General features: G+C 39.2%; 4 protein-coding genes across 5 annotated transcripts; 2 read left to right on the forward strand and 2 right to left on the reverse strand.

The window, feature by feature from the left end:
* Positions 1–917: 917 nt before the first annotated feature.
* LOC110858016 (zinc finger protein Pegasus) lies at positions 918–10,439 on the forward strand. Of its 2 annotated transcripts, none has more exons than XM_022106648.2 (4): positions 918–1,417; positions 6,484–7,003; positions 7,112–7,255; positions 8,399–10,439. In XM_022106648.2, exons 2-4 carry the CDS (start codon positions 6,633–6,635, stop codon positions 9,555–9,557), a joined length of 1,674 nt encoding a protein of 557 aa, XP_021962340.2. In that variant the 5' UTR covers positions 918–1,417; positions 6,484–6,632; the 3' UTR covers positions 9,558–10,439. The 2 variants fall into 2 exon arrangements, with proteins under 2 accessions (XP_021962340.2, XP_035714333.1); XM_035858440.1 differs by lacking the exon at positions 918–1,417 and adding an exon at positions 2,758–3,351.
* A 775-nt stretch (positions 10,440–11,214) lies between these two features.
* LOC110858231 (protein tyrosine phosphatase domain-containing protein 1) lies at positions 11,215–14,826 on the forward strand. The gene is made up of 8 exons (XM_035858439.1): positions 11,215–11,915; positions 12,015–12,095; positions 12,886–13,004; positions 13,127–13,222; positions 13,310–13,632; positions 13,726–13,932; positions 14,025–14,499; positions 14,577–14,826. The coding sequence occupies exons 1-8, from the start codon at positions 11,686–11,688 to the stop codon at positions 14,747–14,749; spliced, it is 1,704 nt and encodes a 567-aa protein (XP_035714332.1). The 5' UTR covers positions 11,215–11,685; the 3' UTR covers positions 14,750–14,826.
* A 187-nt stretch (positions 14,827–15,013) lies between these two features.
* Positions 15,014–17,348, reverse strand: LOC110858015 (zinc transporter ZIP6). Its single transcript, XM_022106646.2, has 8 exons — positions 16,821–17,348; positions 16,567–16,736; positions 16,360–16,488; positions 16,056–16,262; positions 15,830–15,981; positions 15,672–15,763; positions 15,429–15,613; positions 15,014–15,364 (listed from the first exon to the last, which is right to left on the reverse strand). The coding sequence occupies exons 1-8, from the start codon at positions 16,939–16,941 to the stop codon at positions 15,224–15,226; spliced, it is 1,197 nt and encodes a 398-aa protein (XP_021962338.1). The 5' UTR covers positions 16,942–17,348; the 3' UTR covers positions 15,014–15,223.
* Positions 17,349–17,909: 561 nt separating this feature from the next.
* On the reverse strand, positions 17,910–23,665 carry LOC110858108 (metal cation symporter ZIP14). The gene is made up of 10 exons (XM_022106777.2): positions 23,320–23,665; positions 21,945–22,777; positions 20,443–20,572; positions 20,256–20,295; positions 20,053–20,178; positions 19,729–19,959; positions 19,490–19,652; positions 19,362–19,412; positions 19,098–19,282; positions 17,910–19,027 (listed from the first exon to the last, which is right to left on the reverse strand). The coding sequence occupies exons 2-10, from the start codon at positions 22,450–22,452 to the stop codon at positions 18,878–18,880; spliced, it is 1,584 nt and encodes a 527-aa protein (XP_021962469.1). The 5' UTR covers positions 22,453–22,777; positions 23,320–23,665; the 3' UTR covers positions 17,910–18,877.
* Between the last annotated feature and the right edge of the window lie 188 nt (positions 23,666–23,853).

A 23,853-nucleotide genomic window follows, 5' to 3' on the forward strand; every position in this document is an offset into this window, starting at 1 on the left:
AGAATTATTTATGCCCGTCAGCAATTTATCGTAATTCCAAGAAGGGTAAACATTTATGAGCTCGCTGTCGTTCTTTTCCACTAACTTGGGCTTTTAGCGGGGTCAGTAACGTTCAGTCTAATTTTAGGAAATGTTTCTCAGAAACTTTAAAACTATGGAATGTTACAATTATGCCCCTTCTCCAAAATAACTTTCACTCAACAGAGAGCCCTTATTCTAAGAAGAAGAGTGAATGTATTCATTTATTCATGATGGCAGAGCTCGATAATTTACTGATTTCTGGCTTGGACTAAAAATATTAAATTTTTCAATTTGTATTGAGGTTTCAGAGCATGAAAATATTAATACCAGCAACGAAACAATTCCCCTCTTGCTAAAGAATGGATGATGATCGTGATTGAATTTAAATTTGAAGTAAAACTGAAAAATTATCAAGAATACGATAGGGAGACTTAAGTCTAGCTAGCACTTATCTAATACACCGAGATGAGAGATGGAAAAACTCAATGATAAAACAAACAAATCCAAGCTCAATTATTGGATTAAGAATGCATTATATTTTTAATTTGTCAATTAAACTATCAAGTGGATAAACCGAGCTCTGTATGTAATGTAATGACGATATTAATAAACAAACATATTAACAAGCATATTAATAACTTCAAGTACATGACTTGCACTTCGTAGTACCTTTGCCGGTAAAAGGTGGGTCATAAAGAAGGGGTTTCCTAGGGCTTTCCTAGAAATTCCATAAAAAGATGGATTAACATACCAAAGCTATGTAAAGTTATTTTTAAATCCATAATCCTTAAAACGTATGTTTTCTTGGAAAAATTGGTTGACATCTTCAAATTGTAGCAGCAGTGCCACCACGCCATGACTGAGGGTACATAAGGAAGTCCCCATGCATGCCACCTCGTTGACTTAGTCATCCTTTAAAGTTTAAAGCAGTAGGAATGTAAGTCTTGGTGGAGAGCCTTTAAACCCCTTGAAGAGAAGAAGAAGATGATATCATCATCATCACGTTACGCACGCTGAGATTGTTGTGTAAAGGGATCGAGCGGGCAGAGATTGTATTAAAGGAAAATGAATGGATTTTAAGCCCTCGCATCGCATCTCTCCCTCGCAGCCCGAGGCTTTAACCAGTTTGTCCAGTACTGATAATAGTTTTGTTTAGTGATGTGTTATGTGACCAAGAAGATTTGGAGGGAATCTGCTCAAGGAATGTGCGATGCATGTAATGTAGTAACGTGTGTGTGTAATGTAATGTATGAAGAAAAGCGAGCATCTCGTTTTGTGCATTTAATAACTGTGACTCCAGAAAGACGAGTTTGTAGGTGAGGCCTTTAGTCGCATTTCTCCCTTCCCTCGGTTATGGTCCGAAGGTGGTCCCTTCACTGTATCGACCTTTAATAAGGTAAGTTTCCCACGTAAATTGCAATTTTAATAATTGTAATAATTTGCACTACACTACACTTCGCTTCTCTTGACCATGTCTGACCTTACGTGTTTGTTTATACATAAATGCTGTGGTGCAGTGGTGTGTTGAGTGTTTTGTGCAAAATTTTTGGTAGACTGACGACCAAGCCAAAAAGTCGTAATTTTAATAGACATGCATACATCATGAATATGTACGTACATACGTAAGTAAAACAAGTAATGGTTTTATTAGTTAGTTAGGTGGAAAAGTTGAAATTTATTACATTTATAACTCATGTATTCATTGCCCTCTCTGCAGTGGAGGTCGTCTGCAATTAATAATTCACTTATCGTACAAACTGCGAGAGGGGCAACAATGACATGATGCACATACTCGAGCCAGAGTATTTTAATTTGTTGTTAGTAAGTTAGTTGACTCGATATGCTCTCTAGACGCTGGCTCAGCAGCATTTTATCCGAAACAGATAAGAGGAGGGAATAAATGGCATAATTAATATTAGTTTGATACTCATCCACTCTAAACAGTCTGGAGTGGAGGAGGAGGATAAAATGTTGCATATTTAGGAATTATTATTGAGACAGGACAGATGATGATAAGTTCGTCGTCGTGACAGATAACGTCATGTATGTAATAAATAAATAAATAGACAGAAATATGTCTGCTGTTTATATTCTTTCAATAAAAATAATTATAATTTTATAATTATTATTAGAACACAATAATTAATACGATATTTAATTATCTTTTCGCAAAAGGGGCAAAGTAATAATAGTCTAGGGTTTTCTCATAGCGTTTCTTATGTAACGTGCCAGTGATGTCATTGCGCAAAAATTGCTCCCAAAAAGTCCTCGTCTCTGGGTCAAAGTGTGAATGTATGAAAGTCCATTCTTCTACCCAGTGGGAGCCCTTTTTATTTTTAAAAACCTGAGATTTAAAGTCAAGTAGTGGTGGGATTTAAGGGTCGGGTCGGTTGTAAATCCAAATCTCGTCCCTCCACATTCACATTCTCCAGTTAAAACTGGAAGGACCAAGTGTCGGTTAAAGGATGGTGATGATGATGATGATGATGATATTACGTTGGTTGTTACATGACTGCGATGGTGGTGGTCATGTAGCCGTTTGGGTACGAGAGACATTAAGAAAAAGAAGGGCTGAATTTGGAGGCATTTCATTGTGACGGAAAACAAAGAGTGGTCTCGTCTCGTCTTCGCAACAACATTACGTAGGATTATGTATGTAATATTAGGCAGGTTGTTGGTTAATAAAAGTATTATGGGCAAGGTGCCTCCCTGCATTTGATCATCGCCGTGATCACAACCACGCTCATTGATGAAAGTACTGGCACAAGTGTCCCGGCGTTCAGCGGGTCAACAACTCGTTATCCTTCTTATCGATTTGTCTGAGTCTCTGTATATCGACTCGACCTGACCCTTGTGACCATATAGTCAGTCTGCTTGGCTATCTCTGTATTCCTCTTTTTACTGGTCACAATAACAACTCAGCCGTCTCTCCTTTCATGTTGTGCCTCCTCCTCCTCATCTTCTTCTTCTGCAGATTATTCGCAACATTTAAATAACTCGAAATTAAAGTGACAGTCGTGTTTTACTTACTAAGTAAAGAGTGAGGAGACAGATAACACATATGTAAAAAGCGAGCAAGTCATGAGTTTAAACTCTTTTTTTTCTTTTTTAATATAATATCATTATTATAATTGAAGAGTGAATGTGACTTGGTTAAATAATCGTCATCATCGTCATCACCAACAATTTTTGCATATTATTATGAACAACGACGACAATCATCAGTTTAAAGAAAAGTTTTTACATTTCATTCCATTGAATACATACGTACGTACGCACGCCACGCTCTGAATTTGGGACATTTGGAAAATTCTCGCCCGACAATTAAAGGTCAGTTTAGGTACAATTCAAAATTAAATTACAATGCTACACACCAAAGGTTAAACGTGTTTCATTCATGATTAGAAGAATTGTATTTTTTATATTATTGGACATCGACGGATGTTGATTGTATCCGATTTTTTTTATGATCCATTGTCTCACAGGCAAGAAAAAATGTGTGTCGTTGTATTACAACTTTTTACTTTGACTCATTGATTGACAATTTTCTATTAATAATCAATAACGAGACGATAATAGGCATAGTTATAACATAACCGTTTCACATTCGTTAATCATGGTAATCATCAACATCACCAATTACTTTAAGTACTTTACTATACGTACCCTACTACACCGACTGAAACGACTTTTGAATGAATTATATATGTACATTTCAATGAACAAAGTGAAATCCGATCCGCACATCCGTCTTTTATATTCAATTTAAATACGCATTTAAACATTTAAAGTTAAAATAATGTTTTCAGTTAAGGAGGATGTTTTGAGTGAGCTTTACATAATTATTGTTGGCGACACCATTAATTAATTATTAGTTGGCTGGTGATAGTCATTATTACTCGCATCGTCTCATTTTATCTCGTTCGTCAAGTCGTTATTAACAGGAATTTATCCAGCGAGGGATTGGAAGAAGGTTTCTCTGAAAATAATAAATGTAAGATCCCGGCCTTTTTTTGCACTTGGCCTTTGTTCTCTCCATCCCGCCTTTGGAGATTGTATTACGTACAAGAGTCCAAGTGCCACATGTTGTTTTTCCTCTCTTTGTGGGCAAGAAAGAAGTAAAAGTGATATTTGTTGTGTGTGAATATCATAGCCAGTCTCAACCGTCTTCTTCTTATCACACCCTCCTCCTCCTCCTCCCGTGATGGCAATGAAGCTCTTTTTTGCTCACTTGTTGCTCCTGCCTGGTCTGAGTTCCTTTGTTATTTTTTCGCGTCTGAATTTGTGGTTTGCAGTCCACTAATAACTAGGAGAGGAGTAATTGCATCGAGAAGAGGCATAATAATATTGAGACTCGATTGGATATTATATGTGGAAGAATAGGTCAAATTGTGGCAGTACTGCTAAAACACATGCCAGTCTGGCTAATACATAAGTTCTTATTATTGGCACATTATTGTAATCAGGGTTTGGATAACTGCGACGTGGTTTCACGTAAATGGTGAAACTTTTGATTGTTCTTTATGGCATCCACTTTTTGGAGACATTTTGGCATTAGGTCACTCACCATTAAGCAACCACCACACACAGCCTTCAAATGTGCAGACCCTGAGAAAAGGACAAAGTCAAACTCATTATGAGACTGGGGCAGATCAAGTCAGTTTAGTTTATAAAACTTGTTGGGTGCGTGATGCTGATTATTTAGTAACCTCCTTCCAGCATCGTACTTATTACTTGCATACATACGTACGTACCTACATGTCATATATATCACGACCTGGACCACTATTAACAAAGTACATCTTATTACTTACTCTTCTACTACTACTACTTTACGACTACCTAAAAGCAAGCCAAATTTAACTCTTCTTCTTGATTGCAAATATACACCAGTCAGCAATTCTTGTAAAGTTTGCACAACCATTGCAAAAACGGTGGAAGGGCAATAATATGCTTGGCTTAAACAGAAAGGAGGAGACAATGGATGCGTTCATACTGTGAGAGCTCCATTCCATCCAAAATGTGAGACGATGTGTCTCAAAATTATCATCACCGTCGTCGTCACTCTACTTACTCCACGGTTCACTATAGAATTCGTTTTTTTCGCCCGTAGTCAAAGACGGCTTTGTTTTATCTTTTATTTTGCGAGTTGATGCAACAACTCGACTCGGCTAACGACAAGGTAGCACAATTTCATGATGTGTATTATTCCTTCGTATTTAGAGGAGGAAAGGGAAACCTTGAGAATGGCATCAACTCATGAGATGAGTGCATCTGTCTGTCTCTCTCAAAAAAGTGCTGTCTACTACGAACACTTTTGGTGGACTTTTTTTATTTATTTTACTTGATAGACACTGATTCATTATTATTATTATTATCTCTTTTATTTAACTTACTTCTTGTGTGTCGACACAAAACCAGTGTTTGTATTATTTTTGACACCTCTTTCTCTCTCTCTCTCTCTTTAGAAATGAAGGGCTGCCTTTATTTAATTTTTATAATGTATGCCCATTGGTTCAGTGGGTTCAGGTAGAAGAACAAAGGTAGTTGCTGTGTTTTTTGCACTTTATTTTATTTTATTTACCACAGAACTTTCATGTTTCGAGAAGGTTTTCCTGTTTTGCGCAATATTATATTTTGATGGATAATGAGCATGGATTAGTCACTATGACTGGGTTTTAGTAAGGAACAGCTGGTCAGCACAAGGTGCGATTTTCTTTTCTTGTGGTTAATAAGGATCACGACATCCAGAAAAGCAATGATAAATAACTGAAGGAGAGAAGAAAAGTAATAATAATAATAAGTAGAGAGAGCACTGAATAAGAATAAAAGTGCTCCTCGCTCATACTTTTTCTTTACCTGATCCACTAACTTTTTATACCTTGTTAAATATGGCATATGGAGGATACATTTTGTGCAGGTTGGTCGAGTGCAAAAAAGCACATGTCCATTAATTGATCCACTTTTCAAGCATTTTTTTTGCATGAGCCACTTCCGGGGCGAGTTGAGCATAAAATATCAAATTCAGCAGGACTAGAGTTGTGTAAATTAGTTCTCTTTGTCACTTTTACTACGCTGCACAATGCGTATTTAATTAAAGCCGTCGTCTCAAGTTCCCCACTCCAACCACTTTTCCTCTCTTTTTACCTTTCTCCGTGTGCATTTCCCTCCGATTTAATGATCAACTAAAGAGTTGAACATCCTTTATTGCATTGTTGGATGAGTGTGTGTATATTTGCACTTCAGCGATAAGCTATTGCTGGTAAAATTAAATAATAATAGAGAGAGAGAGAAACCTCCTCTCCATGCACGGCGGCTGCCTAACAAGTAACACGCTATTAGTTCGGGAGGACCCCAGACAGAAAAAGAACACAATAATAAAATAATGATGCATGTATTTAAATTGTGTTTTGTGGATGAGCACACATGATTGCATTGATGAATGAATACATTTTTTGACAGATACTCAACCTGCACTTAAGCCACTGCAAAAGGGTTAAAGACTCGAGTACGAGTTTGATCATCACACCAACAACTACAGGACGACCACCAACCAAGAGGACGAGACCATCCATTATTTGACAACAATAATCGTCACTAAACAATCAGGGATGAAGGGCGACATTTCTGGGAGCGAGGAATGGGGGGATGTCACGGACTCCAGGTCACGATGTTCGAGCGGAGCCCAAAGTCCAGACTCTGACGCAGACCGAGACAAACGGAGAGGACGACCTAGGTCGGACGTTGTGCGGTCACTCATCGCCCAAGGATCCGCGTCCCCCAGTTTGATCAAGTGTCACTACTGCGAACGCGTCTTTCCCCGTGAAAAAAGCCTGCAAGCCCACTTGAGAACACACACGGGGGAGAAGCCCTACATTTGTGACTTTCCTGACTGTGGAAGGGCCTTTACACAAAGTGGACAGTTAAAAACACACCAACGTCTGCATGCTGGGGAAAAGCCTTTCGTGTGCTCACATCTTGGGTAAGTTGCATAAAAAAACGTATTGGATACTGATACATATGGATATGATTATTGAGTCAGCGATTTATTTATTTATTTGTTACACGGGTGGTCATTTAAATTTTTCAGGTGTTCGGTTCGGTTTACCCATGCAAATCGTCACTGTCCAGAACACCCCAACGTGCCACTCAAGAGATCTTATGACTTTGTGTTTCGACCCGTTATCAACAGCGATACCGTTCAGGGAGGGCAAATTATGCAGTGGTTAGAAAAGTAAGTTTTAACCCATTCATAAAACTTTTAATATTGCTATTTATTATTTGCGTTCATGAACTGGCTGCGTTTAAAACGACGACGACGACGACGACGACGGGATCATTTACTAAACCAAAGTCAATAACTCCACCTCTCTCCTCCACTCTATTCCAATCCCTATGCATATTAACCAGGGGTATATTTGCTGCTGCTGCTGTTGCACCGATTTGTTTGATAACCTCCACGCACTTGTATGATTATTGGAACAATTGTGTATCCATAATGATAAGCTGTTACGTCTGTGGACGGCTCCAGCAACCAAACCAGCTACATATGCATGCATATGTACATATCAGAATCATGGTGGTGCAGTGCTGTGTCAACTTCCTCTCTCCTCCTCCGTATTCAGTGATACGACAATTCATTTGTCAACCTTCTTCTCCCTGCAACTAACTTTTTCTCTTATCACCAAATTTTTACCCCTTTGACTTTCAGCAACTCGTTTATTTGTTGTCTCGAGTGATTGGCAGTCAGTGTGTGGAGCTTTGCATTGTTATCATCTTTGGGTGGTGGTGGAGTGAGTGAGTGATAGCAGCAGGAGTTAAATACGTATTTATTATACAATACCACGCTCTGGTCATTGATACCGAATATAGTTTTTCCTTTAAATGAAAGTGCACCATAACCAGTGAGTCTCGACGAATGGACTCTAAAAAATGTCGGAGAGAGAGAGAGAGTGGAGTAGCTTTTTTAATCAGCAAATATATTATGTATGTCTATACGCATAGGGCAACTCCACTCACTCCACTGACTCCACTTATCAGAAGTGTTTTTGCATCAGGTTTCATGAATTTATAAGAATGAAATAGTAGTCCATGTACATATGCGCAGCAAGCAACGCAACTAACCCGCATCCGGTACCCTTGATTACAGGGTTTTACCACTTGAATGATAAGCCAGACGGCGCTTGTTAAATCAACAGAATTACCCTTATCGCTCTGCAATATGCATGCACATGACTATACAATGAAACCCACCGAATTCGCTCGCATCCCACATAATTTGATTTCCGTCATGCAAAATGCATACGACAACTTGTTAATAAAATGAATGAATGCATTCAATGAAACTTACATTCATGTCAAATGTTTTCTGTTTTAGGTACAAGCGAGAAAGGGAACAAGCTTCTAAACTGGCATCTGGAAATGGATCGTCATCTTCCACGAAGTCGAGAAGTGGTAGCAGAAAGCGACGAAGTAGCTCTCAAGATCATTCTTCCGGCGAGGAGTCGATCACTGATCAACAGGAAAACTTGAGCGACATGTTTGACGACCACGACAGCTTCTCGCAAGATGATGAGATGCAAATTGTGGAGATGGATTGTACTTCACCTCCTCTAATCCAATCTACCCTCTGCCTCACACCGGTTAATCGTAATTCTCGCCACTGCATGGACAGTGGTTTGCCTATCTCTCCCAATCTACCGCCACCAAATCAACAGCGCTTTTTTGGCACCGAGAAACGTAACATTGTAAACGGGATGAGTCGTCGTAATTATGCGTCTCTTGCACCTTCAACGCCACCCATGGTGACACCCATGGGAGTGAGCAGTGTCCACAATCAGAGGGGGCGAGGAGGAGGAAATGCTACTACACCAAGCACTCCAAAATCGTCTCATAGCTCTTGGATGGAAAGTCCGATCGGATCAAGACCTCCGAAACCAAAGAGAATTTGGCTTGAGCGAGAACAAGAAAATCATGATGATGATCAATACTTTACAAGCAACATGATTTCCCATGCTAATCAGGAAAATTCAGAAATAAACACCAAGTATTTGGTCAAAAATGAGAATAACAACGACGTAATTCAACCCGAACGGGGAGCAATCATCTCATGTGCTGATAACCAGCCTCGACCTTCCGTTCTCGTGATGGCTTCTCAATCTCCAACCGAATTTGAGATGATGGATACTCGAGCAGGCGGTGACACAATCACACAAACTTGTCGGAATCAAGTTCATGATAACAACAGGAGAAACGTGCATCAGGATCCTTCCTTGGTTGACCAGTATGCAACATTCTACAGTGTCAACGTAGATTCAAGTAAAAGCTTGGAAAATGGACGATACGTCCAAAACCCTCACAAACTGAACAACGGGGACAATCATAATAATTCATACGCAATTCATAATAATAATAACAATCATAATAGTAAATATGACACTATTGAAATGCAGGGGAATTCTCCAATGCCCCGATACAACGCTTATAGCAACTCTCATAATCTTAGCTCTATTCACTTGACTGCACAGCAAATTTAGTTAAAAGCTTCCTCAATGTCAGTAGTCCAGTGCTTTGAAGAAACGCGTTGTGATAATAGTTACTAAATAGCTACCAGGGATTAATTAATTGTAGTAGATTTGAATACTTCTTTTCTAGATATTTGAAACTTTAAGCCAATCAATTTTGTACGATCAATCAAGTCCAGGTTTCAATTCTGCTATATTAGTTGGTATCACACAGAGCTATTCTACATTTCAATAACGGACAATCACCGTTCATATTTCATCATTTTTTTATAATTATCTACTTGACAGATTTCGCTATTAGAATTACAATCTGGTATAATATAATTCAAAAAGGGTACTATTAATAATTAACTAACTAACCATTACTTAACTAATCATCAAAACAATCATATATGATATGGGCTTCCATTGCACGTTCTTATTCCAATGTAACGTAGTAAGACACACTTTATATTACATTTACATATACTAATTTAGGTTAGTATGAAACTAGTTATCACTTTAAACCTGATAACTAACAATATCTCGATATAAAAATATATATTATTTCACGAGCTCAAAGAAACTGTAAACGCTTCAGCTCACGTAAATACGCTTATAGACTCCAGTCTGTAAACTCAAACGCTTACATTACATAAAACAATGTACAATACCAAATGATGGTTTATATAAATATGAATTTCATTATAATTTCCTCCAAGACTGCTGAGAAAGAGAGGAAAAAAACTTGTGTACAATCATTAAATCACAATCAATCAACAAGCCACAATATGTATATATATAGTAGCATATATTTTACTAGGGTACTTATATTTCATAGCAAATATTTTAGATGTTAAGACAATCTGTTATCATTCTGATTTGAAATAAAATTATATTATTCTGAAAACCTGATTGAGAAATAATGTGTATCAATTTCCAGAGTTGCATCGAACCATGGACAACCTTCCCCAAAACTAAACTACATAAATACACATCCACATAATAGGTATTGCTCAATCTATCATTTCTCGTAATTGGATATTGTCTTGCTCTGCGATATATCATTTCGTGAAATTAAGTGCATACATGAGGGCGGCAGCCAGGGTGGATGAATTTATTGGCATCGTGTTTGTGTCCCACCCACGGACAGAGGATGATTTCCGTCGCCACATGGAGCTAATATCTCATGAGGAAAACCAGCAGGACAATTGACTTAGATACCTTTACATACTGGTGGAAAACTGAGTCACCATCTAACGCCGTGACTCGTCACATCCTCCTCGTTATGTAAATTCAGCCCAGTCCAAGAAAAATGTGGTGTCCCTGGTCCACGTAGAGAAGGTCACCATTTTGCATTACCTAACCCTCTGCGACGTGGTGGAGGAAAACGTCTGAAAAAGTGATGGGGTGGGTGGCGTTGTGTTACTAAATGCATGCACTTATTAAGTAGGTATCAATATGGTACATCTTTTAGCATGTGTCGTGTGGATAGGAGGATGGCATGTACATGCATACACACGCTGGTCACAAAAACTATCTTTCTTTCTTTCACTTTGTAGTGGTTGCGAAAGTGGAAATACTCTCGAGGACATTTATAGTGAAAGCGCATATGACGACGACGACCAAATGGAACAATTATTGATTTCCAATACACTTCTCTCATATCCTAATTTCTAACGTGACAAAGCTCTTTGGTTTCCTATTTGCTGGTGCATGTTTGTACATACAATACACACGTAACTGCTTGGATTGGATATCGGAAACTCAATTCAATATTCATCCGATACTCAGTCAAATAGCGGCCAGTTGACGAGTAGACCTGGTTCTGTCCCTTTGTCCCGAAACGAGAAAAAACAAGAAGCCTCGTCCTTGCTCCTCACTTTGTACAACCAAAACTACCACGCGCGTTGTCGTGAATAATAGCTTGATTTCTTCTGTTCTTCCCTCTGGGGAGTAGGTCAGAGAGTGTGTTTTGTGGTCTTGATCAACATGTAGTTGACTTTGAAACCTTACCCACAACTCCTCAGTCAACAGTTATCCACGTCAAGAATCACTAGCTGACGTCAAGACTTTTTTGTGCATATTTTACATATGGTGCAAATTTCACAATTAAAAAGCGATGAGTCGAGTGGTTGTGATATAAAATAGGGATAAAAATATGGACGACTTTACCCTGCCCGGCGGCGGCGGTGGAGGAGCAGGGACCAACGGGACAAATGAACCCATCGCCCTCACCTCCAATTACAACAAGCTGTCGGAAAGTATACGTCGCCATGCACCGCCACAACTTCAGTGTAGCGTATTTTGTGGAGGAAGACGCTGCAAGTATGAGAGTCCCAACTACTGGTCTTCCGAAAAATGCACGATCAACGGCATCTTTTCCACTTGGTCCGTACATACATACATATTCAAAATTTGTAGTGTGTTCCTCATTCTGGGAGGAATAAAACTAATAATTAATTAACCAGCGAAAATGTTAATGCTTAGGATTGATGACGACGTGCTGGCAATGTGCCGTCCAAGTACTTCCACAATCCAAGAGTTTGACATCATCGGCCAGTTTCATGCGTAAGTAAAGTCCGCTCCAGACTCATGTCCTCCTCATGTCATGCTCCCCAATCCGATTGACTTTCACTGGCAAAGCTAAATTTCAACCAACATCATTTTCATAAAAATATGGGGTTGGAAGCATTACATGAAGACCACATGAAGTCTGGATGAGATTTACATGTAGTTTTAATTACCAATTTGACAATAAATGGTCCAAAGCATCAATTTGTTTTGCAACTGATGAAAGGTCATCGCATTATGCATGTGCACCTGTTAAAATTACAGGGTGGGCGGTGAAAACAGGACTTGTTTCAAGTGTGAATGTTATCCATTTTCCTGCCACCACTTACTTTTCTATTAATCCCACTCATAACAGTTATTAAACAAACAAGAGTATAGCAATTTGGGAATATGTGTCTAGCTCTTCTCCGTTGTAGAGTAGATGACAGATTGGCTTTTTGCATGCAAGCGAGCAAACCCCTCGACGGAAGTTGAACAAATTGTCTCCGGAGAAAGTTGTGTAAATGGAAATATCTAGAATGGATATGACCCAACATGAAAAAGTTCTCGTACAATGTATTGCTCACTTATTACCAGCAGTGGTGGTGGTGGTGGTAGAAAAAAGCTGTTATTTGTGTATCACTTAACTCATACACGAGCCCCTTAAATTCCTATCAACTTTTTTTTATAAATGGCTTGCACTATTTTTGCCACGATGTTTACAAAAAACTGTGAAGCCAAATCTATGTGAGCTTATCTTGTCATGGATTATTGAGCCAGTTAACTCATGTATATTGATTTTGCACAGGTTGGGGATAAAATCTGTGATAAATTTACAAGTGCCTGGAGAACATGCGAGCTGTAGTCCCGGACCGCTTCACTCCTCCGGCTTTTCATACGATCCAACCTTCCTCATGGACAATGGAAGTACGAATAGCGTAACCAATAATCCTAATGCATGATTCTTTTCTTGTCCGTAAAGGAAACCCATCATTTCTTGACAAATGTAATGGGTTTCTTAACAAAACCAAATGTTGATTTTCATTCAGTTTACTTTTACAACTATTCATGGCGCGACTATGGGGAGGCTTCGCTGGCCCATTTGCTGGACATGGTGAAAGTGCTCTCATTTGCCGTGACACAGGGTGAGCAAAATTCACTAGTGCTATAGCTTGGGTTATTAGATCTCATTGTGACGGAGGCTTTCATTCCTGACCTTCTGAATGACCTAGGTAAAGTGGCCGTTCATTGCCACGCGGGATTGGGCCGGACTGGAGTGCTGATCGCTTGCTACCTCGTCTACTCGATGCGTCTCAGGGCAAATGATGCTGTTCGCCTGGTGCGAAATAAGCGTCCTGGATCAATTCAGAGTAGACTTCATATTTTATGTGTCCAACAATTTGAACAGTTTATCCTTCCGAATTGTATCATCTTTTGTAATCGAGACCTGCTCAAGGACAAGAAACTCCAGGATTTCACACTCCAACAGTACCTGAAACGACAACGCTTCATTTTACACGGGAAAGAATCCAAAACTCTGCGGCACATACCCAAGGCAAGGAAAAACAGTGTGCCGAATTAGCAACTAGTTCGTGTCGGGACTTGATAATAATCAATCAATAATTTGCGAACCTATTCGTCATTTCAGATACTTAACGTTATTTTTGAACGGTTACTCACATTATGCGGCCAGCCTAATATCCTGCCAGTAGTATTGGAAGATGATGACCCGCCAACCATCGCAGGTACTCCGGACACCATAGCGTCACCGGAGGGTGCAGCCACGCCAGACTCTGCCTCATTGACGTCACCATTTGAAGCGAAAACTCCCATGAACGCTTTTAAGTCGGATGATGTGAGCTATTTATCAAAATGCAATTAATTAATAACTAATCTAATTAATGCTAATCGATAAAATTAACTCCCACGTAATTTCTATCACGACAGATCCCTTCATCTGAAACACCAACATACAAAGTTGACGAAGTAATCCGGGCCTTGTTATCCGATCACGTAAATATGTTTGAAGGGTTGGCCCGTTACGTTCGGCAGTACCGTGTAGAACTAAACCACAAAGGAATCGGGGCCTGGGTGCGACTTAGCAATGAAAAGAACCTTTACGTCCTCGCTGCCCTATTTCTTCTGTGGTTGGAACACCTCCGCGTGCCTCTGCTGGGGAGTGAGGAGTTGACCACGGTTGTCCTGCATGCTGCGGACCCCACATCGTCACTTAAACGGTTACCCGTAGAATCCGCTTTCTCCTTGGACTACATTCTCCACTTTGTGGCGAACCTTCACGCCGGGGATGCTGAGGTGGAGGCTATTCTTCGCAGAATTGCTGCATCGCTCACACACCGCATCGTTCCCAGCACACCAAATATCAAAGTCCACTTAGGATTTCATACACAGAGCACAGAGAAAGGTGGGTGGGTCACTCGAATGGAATACTAGTCGTAGAGATTTACATATTTAGTAATAATGCCAAACTGTCCATGACAGGTAAACCCAGAGTGCTTAGTGAGGGAACGCTGACGAAATTGATGCTTATGCTACACGGGATTCTCGACCTCAAGCGCAATGGCGTTCCATTATCACTGCCGTCTGCGCAAGAAAAAATCACAAAGTCATCCGCTCAAACTCCATCCACTTCTGCAGGGGCTGCTCACCGATAGAAATGCCATGAGACAACTGACCTCACAAATTGCAATCAAATCACACAAACACATGCTACACATGAAATTTCGACAATGTGGTTTCATCAATAGTTTTTTGTATCAAGTATTTTTTGTTCAGGCTCAAACAGGAATTTGTTGCCAATCAATATGCAGCCGGATTGCATGCAAAAATTATTTTTGTGCTTTTCAGCACCTATTTGTCTAATTAAGTATGTACGTATAAAAAATGGTCTTAATTCTGTAGACAAAATAAATCAAATACTGAATTCCTGGTTGAATTACATATAAGAAGATTTACAAATGCTGTGTACAAATGTTCGTTAATGCCTGAAATATTATTGCTCTCTTACAATAACAAAAACCCATAAAAACAGAATAACCATGCATGTGCTATGATCCATTCTTCGATTTCTAAACTACGGAGCAGAGCACAATCGAAGTATGTTTGTTACACATTTCTTTGCCGTGCTACTACTTGGGCTGAAATGCTGCAAGCGCATAGAGAATCGTGATTCCCGTGAGTATTCCGATATTGTGGGTGAGAAGAACGCTCCAAGCCTGCTTTGGTTGGACCTCGCTTACTTCTTCAATCAGTGACGTAATTTCTGGCACCTGCAACCAAAAGCTTTTGACGACTCAATTGTCTTTATAGAATTGAAATTTGTATCCTTAATACCATGTCAGCCAAACTGACGTAGAGAAATATCCCTGATGCAAACGCGAAGATATAGTTTGACCAGTGAATCTCCCCCAGCAGAATTCCCAGCCCCATGCCGAGATAGCACGTGAGGGCTGAGAGAAAATTGACCAGAAGTGCTTTCTTCACACTGAATCCGGAGCTGATGAGGATGGCAAAGTCTCCTGCAATAATTTACCTTGCATTTTATCCTATGTATTTTCACTCCTATGTACAACATACCCAATTCATGAGGAAACTCTTCGCACATTATGGCCATAGAAATTATAGCCCCTGTTCGAAAATCCTTGACAAATGCGGCACCAATTGACACACTGTGCAACAGTCATAACCAAAATGCTACATATTTCAATACTTCCATGGGTAATCTGACTGCCTACCCGTCAATAAAGTTGTGCAAACTGTCCCCAATGATGATAAGCCACGCGACGGTTTTGATGGTTTGTGGTCGTTTCAAATCCCCTCCGACGGCCTCGATTGCTGTTCTGTTCAGGCTGAAGGTGCTGTGGTAGACGGGTAGATTGGCGTGACTCTGTGGAAGTATTTGCATTCGGTCATACAACAATGTGCTGGCACAAGAGCATATAATGATAAATTGGCCTTTGCCGTTTTGAGCGAATTTGTCGCAGGGGTTGCATCATCATCTTCGTTGTTTTCATCCTCCTCCTCAAGGCCATCAGTGGGTGCGTTCCCGTTGGAAAATGGAATATTGAGCTGAGAACTAATTTGCAAGGGTATGTCTCCTCCTCCAAGATTTGTGTCTGCTTCGGCAGCCATTATGCATTTTCGCTGATATTTCCTCTCTGACTTAACCTGCATCCAATAAAAGCTTGTTATACACTACATCAACATTTAGATTACTATGAATTATTTAGGAAACTGTTTTTACACATTTGCATCTAAAACTTACAGCCCGTATTTTTACAACAATTTTGATTGTACACTCCAAGAGCATAACAATCCACATGGAAAGCCATATAAACAGAGCTATATTTATGTAGCTCTGTCCCTTGTCGTTCTTCTCCCCCAAATCGAACGCCTATTTCACAAAATGGAAGAAAACAATATAAAAAATGTACAATTGTTGTGAAGTAACGCGGAGAAAGTTAAAACCTACGGCAGGTATGAGGTGAAATAGCGACGATCCTGACAGGGAACCAATCGCCAATCCTATCATCATACGCATGATAAGTGTGTAGTACGATTTCTTCATCAAAGGGAAGAATATTATTCCCATTACGGAAGACATGTTGATTATGGTCACAAACAAGAACGCCCAGCCCCATGCTGTGTGCAAAATACGGTTATTGACATAAACTCAATTCTTATTTGTACCTGGTTGATTCATTGAATGATTTGATGTAGAATTACCCTCTGCTGTCGTTAAGATTCCTGAAGAAGTGACCTCATTTTCAAACTGTGTTTGAGATAATCCCAGGCGTATGGGATTATTGACTCCAGCGGAGTGGTTGGTCAGCATACTAGCTTCCATTACGATCCGCTTGCACTACTTGCACTTTCCTTCACAATTAACAATTCTCCACAATTATTTTCTCGATTTTCATGAACTTGAACGGGACAGATACTTTTAAAGCTCGTCTAAAACTAGAGTGTCCCAAGAATCGCATGCATTTATACAATTTGAGTGCGTGACAATTCGAGTGTGAGCCATTCCATTCGTTCAATGAACCAACATGCACAACTTCCTTAGAAGATCCAGCCAGAAGTCTCCGGAGTTCACCAGAGAATTTTAATTATGAAAATCTTACGTACGTGACAAACAATTACAGTGATGTACAACGTCGCTCTATTTCTTAACTTGTAACAAAAAAGCAACACAATCCTGTTCTTGAGTGCATGCTCAACGTAAAGTTGGACGGATGACCGACTTATCTAAAGTCAATACATGCATATAGCGACACTTATCAACTCCTGGTGGTGGGTGAGAGACAACAATGCGTATGCATGTACGATATGCATGTGATTATGATTATGAGGCGAACCTCATGTAAGTTTGAGATAAGAGTGAATTTATTTACGAGCTTTATGATAAACCATCATCAAATGCATAAGCATATGTAATCCAGTATCTCATAGAAATCCAGCGCCCCAAAGTTTGCAGGAGTCAGTAATTAATCGACATGAACGAACGTCATATGCATACTTTGTAACAATAATCTTTCGAATTTTCAACAACTGATCCATTCATAAGCTTAATTAGTTATACAAGCCTTGCATTTTAAATCAACACGGATGACGATGACATTGTGCGAGCAGAATTTCACTTAAGCAAACAGATAATATTATGAAAGAAGATGGAAACATGAGCAATACAAGGTTGACATTCTCTCAGTTCCGGTTATCCAAATTATTGTATGACGTAGATTTACATAATAATTAAGAATGGAGCGGGATAATGTGGTTAATTCCGCATTAGTATTAAATGTTGATTCAAAACCCTTGTTTCCATCATCATCAAAACTTTTAATTGTACTAATAACACGCAGACACCACGCGTCTCATGATCAGTATAAACTCTAAACTAGGCTAATAATAAGAATAATAAGTATTTAATTAGACTAATACGAAGAATAAATGGTTTAAATAAAGTTGGTCCATTTCGCTACAGCTAAGACTATACTAAAACTACATAACTAGATACATTGGAGGAAAGGCAAAGACAATGAATTGTCGGATATAATATAAGAATATGTCATGATAATATCAAATCAGTTCTTTACATTTTTTTATAAACTTTGACGACGACCATAAAAGTGGACCATGAACAATTTCAGTTTCAAATATAATTATTTTGTGTAAGTCTCGTAACATTGTTGATTGTGCAAATTTGTAAATTTCCTGACCCGAACAATGTGCTGACGACAATATTATAATTGCACAATAATTACCAGACCCAGACGAGATTAGGTACATACTACGCAGAGTCATCATCATCATCATGTTGCAGATTTACAAAATCATAAATCACCAATTGCAGTATTTAGCGAGACGAGATCATCAACTGTACCACACACTTGCACGCATAAGACCGCTGGGTATTGCTTTTTGTTTGATAAATTCCATTTACACCACGTGGACATTTTACTACTACAACTACAATTACGTATTTTAGTGTTAGAATTTAATTCTATGTAATTGCACGTCGTGTTCGTAGGCTTTGCTCATACATAATGATGATATGAGGACATTTTAAGTATACGTAAAGTAGTAGTGAGCGTTCTCTTTTTTGTCGTATTTTTCTATCCGCTTATTTGATTACGCACAAGATTGCAAATCTTGTTAACAGTTTTTAAATAGTTTTAAATGCACGCATGCATGTTTAAATGTAATAATATTTTATAAATACAACTCCCTTTAATTCTAATTTACAAGCGATAATCACATGACTGAGAGTCGTATGTATAGGATTAAAAGTGAATATGATCTTGATATTTGGCAAGAATAAATAAAGCTGTGATGCCAGCAAACAGTCCAATGTTTTGCAGAAACAAGATCCACATTCCCTTCTTGACGGAAACCTTGCTCGTTTCCTCCGCAATTTCGTTCATCTCGGGAACCTGTGAGATTTAAAGTGAATATCATCCAGCTTTATGTCGAATATGGTAAATAAGTTGGTTTTAAATGTACCATGTCCACGAGAGCAATGTAGAGGAACATTCCCCCAGCCAACGCAAAAATGTAGGTGCTGGCTTCAATCTCCCCCAGCAAGATCCCCACCGCCATTCCAATGTAGCAGGTGCACGCGGAGAGAAAGTTGTACGTTAAAGCTTGACGAATTGACATCCCGGCATTGAGAAGAACAGCAAAATCGCCTGTCAAACAACGCACACAAATATTTGTACGCGGTTCTGAAATGGTCACAAATTTTGACTCAAAATCATAGCGACATACCCAACTCGTGAGGCAGTTCTTCACAAAATACCGCCATGCTGATGCTAACACCTGAAATATGTGTAATTTAATGCGCAAGAAATTAGTATAATACGATTTTGGAGGTTTATATTACTTGTTGAAATTACCTGTAAGAATGCTTTCGTTAAAGGCAGCTCCAATTGATAGACCATCAATGAAGTTGTGCAGGCCATCGCCAAAGATGATCATGTACGCTACAGTGGCAATCACGCTGTCTTTCCCCTGCTCAAACTTTAGCGAATGGTCGTGGAAACTGGTAAGTCTGGGTCTCTGAGAGAAATAGAAAAAATTTAAGAATGAATGCTGCGAAGAGTGAAGGACTTTCTGATTTGTTTGGTTTGTGTACCTCTTGATGACCGAAGGAAGCTTTAATAGCTTGCTCTTGACATTCGTAAACGACTTCTGGCTCACTGATTGGACTATTGCACCCCATGCTGCCGTTGCTGAGATTAGCCAAGTCTGAGATTTTGATACAATTCCCATTCTCAACCAGCATTGATATGGCACTATTGTTCTCTGGCGAAGTGGAGGACACCACGCTTGGAATCTTTTCACGATTCATCGTCCTGTCCTTTCTCTGAACATGCGAGCAAGTCAACATTACATTAATTTTTAAAAACTGTGACTTTGACCAGGTCTGACATATGAAATATCTCATGAAGTGACTCACATCTTTATAGTCCATGATGAACTTGAGAATCCTCTCCAACATGAAGAACATCCAGATTCCACCGCAGACCATCAACGCAATGAATAAATATTCATGCGAAGGATCATTTGCACTTAGATCAAAGGCCTGTAAATATTAAGGACAGATTAAACTTCACAAGATGCATTTTCCCGCAAATTGATTTGTCTGCGTTTAGATAATACCTGAGGAATGAGGTGAAACACGGCACTTCCGGTCAAAGAGCTTAAGATAAAATAAAACAGAGTTGTATGTATGCACAATAAGTTGGCATGTACGAGAAATCTACGTGTCTCAGTACTGGAGCATAGGGTTACAGATCATTAGTTAATAACGGTAGTTCTCATCATCAAGGGGGAAACTTTTACTTACCCAACGGCAAGCCCAACCAAAGCGGTTAGAAGGTTTTTATAAAACTCTTTCTTCATGAAAGGCATCACGCTTACTCCAGCCAAAGAACACATGCTGATTAAGGTCACACATAAAATCCCGTACCCCCAAACTACAAACATCAAGGAAATTCAGTCATTTCTCATTATTAGGAAAAAAGTCAGAATTATTTGTCAAGATTTTTTAGTCTTAAAGTCCCTACATACATATTATTATGATTAAATATATCCATGTACACTCATCCCACTCAACTCATTCATCCGTCATCATTACTACATTCTAATTATACAGACTCAGCACTTTTTGGCATGTACTTGATTTTAATGAACATTAAAGAGCTTATGATTGGGCTTATCATCCCCTGAATAAAAAAAACTGCTGACGAAGGGAATCTATTGATTATGTGGAATTTCTATACTGCATAAATTCATATATCAAGCTTCTCGTGGCACGTACGTGTACATATGCATGCCTCATCACCAACTAAATAAACTGCTCAACCTATGATATAAATGTTATCATAACTCCTAATACAAAGTGTATCTACCTTTCCTAAACTTTGCACTTTAAAAATATCACGCTTCATTATTACATATTTGCTCCCTAAACATATGCCAACGTTAAAATAATACAAGTGCACCACCTCCTCGTTAACCTCTGATCTCTTTGTTGGCTTAACGTGTGTATTGTCGCGTGGCATTGACATTTACTTGTTTCACATGATGTTGATCAATTTTGCATGATACTCGCAAATATTGCGAAACTCATACCTTGACACCTGCATCATCCCAACATAATCCGACATTGTACAAAACTCTGCGCACTATTGTGAGATGAGAGGTCGATTAAAGAACTGGCTGCCCAGTGTGGAATGCAAACTTTTTAATAACTCTGTGAAACAGCTCTTTTCGATGGTGATGATAACAACGATGATGAGATCGTCATCATCACCTCACCCAGAAAGAAAAGCTTCAAGCAAGAAATATTTCATGAAACGGAAAAAAACGAGTTCCTCGTCGAAAGGATATTGCACTCCGAGATTGTATTATGGGATACTTTGTGTGTTTATACTTCCAAACCGTAGTACTTTCTAAGTAGTAAACGCCCACATCATCAATCCATCCATCCATATTACTATGCACAACAGGTGAATTATAATTGTGCAGCATATGTACATGCATATGTATGGACATAGGGCTTTGAACGCACATTTGTAATCATCGACAACACGCCAATAATAAACCATTGATTACATTATTTATTATGATTAGTATGTATTTGTGCGTCTACCTGAGGATGAGTGCCACTGGGTACAATAATGCTTGAATAGATGCGAATATGTACACCTTGTCGGCTAATTTCCAGAAATTATTCTATTTTTCCACAGACAACAATTCCCTCAATTTCTACTTTGCAATAATCTCAAAATGTTGATGCAGACTGAACAATATGTAAATATTTAAACATGCATGTTTTCAGCTCACCTTCTCCAGACGTGGGTTTCTCTTTTCGAGTACTTTTTGCATCAGTCACCTCAATAAAATTACTGCCCTCGAGACGATCATCACCACCACTTTGTTGAGGGGACACTGCTAATTTATCGGAATCACAACATGCAGGATTATCCGCGAAGAAGAGGAGCTTGTGCGAAATGACCATGAGGCTGGATAAGTTGGCGAATGTGGTTTGAGACGAGGAATTCGAATTCAAAAGTGGGATTCCATTACATCTCATCGATGAGGTCTTATTCGTGGTCAATGGTTTTTTGCTACTCGGTTCGTCCACTGTCTCGGGACATTTGCTCATGGACTTGACCATGGTGGCCACATCGGTTGGTGAGAGGGAGTCTCCCGACGTGGAATACTTGTCCAGCAGATACCTCCATATGAGACCATCCACCTCACTCGGGCTTACACTGCTGCTTGTTATCAACATTTCAGTCCCCACCAGGGACGACAGCAGGGACAGGACGCACAAGGTCCGCCACGACATTGTATTTTTAGCACTAAAATTACGACACGACGACGCTAACAAAACTATTTACTCGTGGTTCGTTGGTTACTAACTACAACACTTTCATGATTTTGTGACGCGTTGACGCTGCTGTGGAGCTCGTATTGTGTAATGATGATAAGTGCTCGCTTCCTTCAAAAAAGGATCCACCAGTCTCACCATGCAGTGCGGGTTGTTGCAGAGCTGGGCGAAAATTGGTTGGTCTGATGACAACAAAGCGGTGATGATTGGCAGACGGAGCGTGGGAGACTGACGAGTAGTTCAGTGGAAAATCGAGCTTTGAATGAATCTTGCATCTCTTCATCTATGGATTCATAATAAAAATTATTAGGAAGAGGAGACAGGCCGAATATGCAGGTTAAGCGGGTCGGGTGGTGGGTTAGTTAGTTGCTTAGTTAGTTACCAGTTAGTTAGTAAAGTTATAGTTAAAGTTATGCTAATGGTGGTTTAACATAGCATAACTTTACATTTACTGTCTTGATAAAGGCAAAACACACGTTTTTAATACACCTTCAACTTTAACAAACACAAAACTTGGCTTGACATGAATGAGTTTTGAGACACGTAAACAATCAATATACACTTTTTTACGTCTTCTCACGACTCGAATTACAATATATGCTTTTGAAAGCAACCACTCGTATTTTTATTAGTTTATTAATATGCATGTACATTTCAGGCATTTTGTAAACCGCACATTTAGAGAGGTTATTTGGACAGCTTGGATAAATAATGGAAGCAAACAAGGAATGACACCGCCCCCATCATTGCACTTTACATGCCAAATTTATTTCCAAAAAAAGGATAAAACCCAACGCAGGAAAATTGAGATTTTGGTAAACTCACCCTTTTCAACGCGTACTCTTCTACTCCAGAATCATTGTAATGTGATGTGTTATTAGATGTGTTTTTATATATACTACATTTTAACTACAAAGAAATAATGCGACTGTAAGTTTGAAAGAATAAAAAAAAACCCTTGCAGAAAATAACCTTGAAAAATCCTTGCAAATATTATGTTGGCAATAGTGTCGTCGTCAAATGTGACAAAACTCAAAATATAGTATTACATAATATATGATATCTGATCTTAGCACTCGAGTTACTTGTATGAATGGATGTGCAGAAACAAAAACCTTGCAACGTGTGCGTACGTAAAATAAGCAATCGCTGGAGAATGTATTCAAAGTAAAATAATCCGATTCTACCCGAAACCCACATGTTGTTACCGCCACCAAGTTCGGGAAGGGACGAATTCGTCAAATCGGGACTTCCGGTTATGCTTCAGCTCATTTACTGCTACAGGAACAAAGCAAACATTGCAATGAGTAATAATGCATAATTAGTCTAATGCAGGCAGAAATAACGGAAGTTTTACAT

The sequence above is a fragment of the Folsomia candida genome, unplaced genomic scaffold (genome assembly GCF_002217175.1).
Source record: "Folsomia candida strain VU population unplaced genomic scaffold, ASM221717v1 Fcan01_Sc020, whole genome shotgun sequence".
Classification (NCBI taxonomy): domain Eukaryota; kingdom Metazoa; phylum Arthropoda; class Collembola; order Entomobryomorpha; family Isotomidae; genus Folsomia; species Folsomia candida.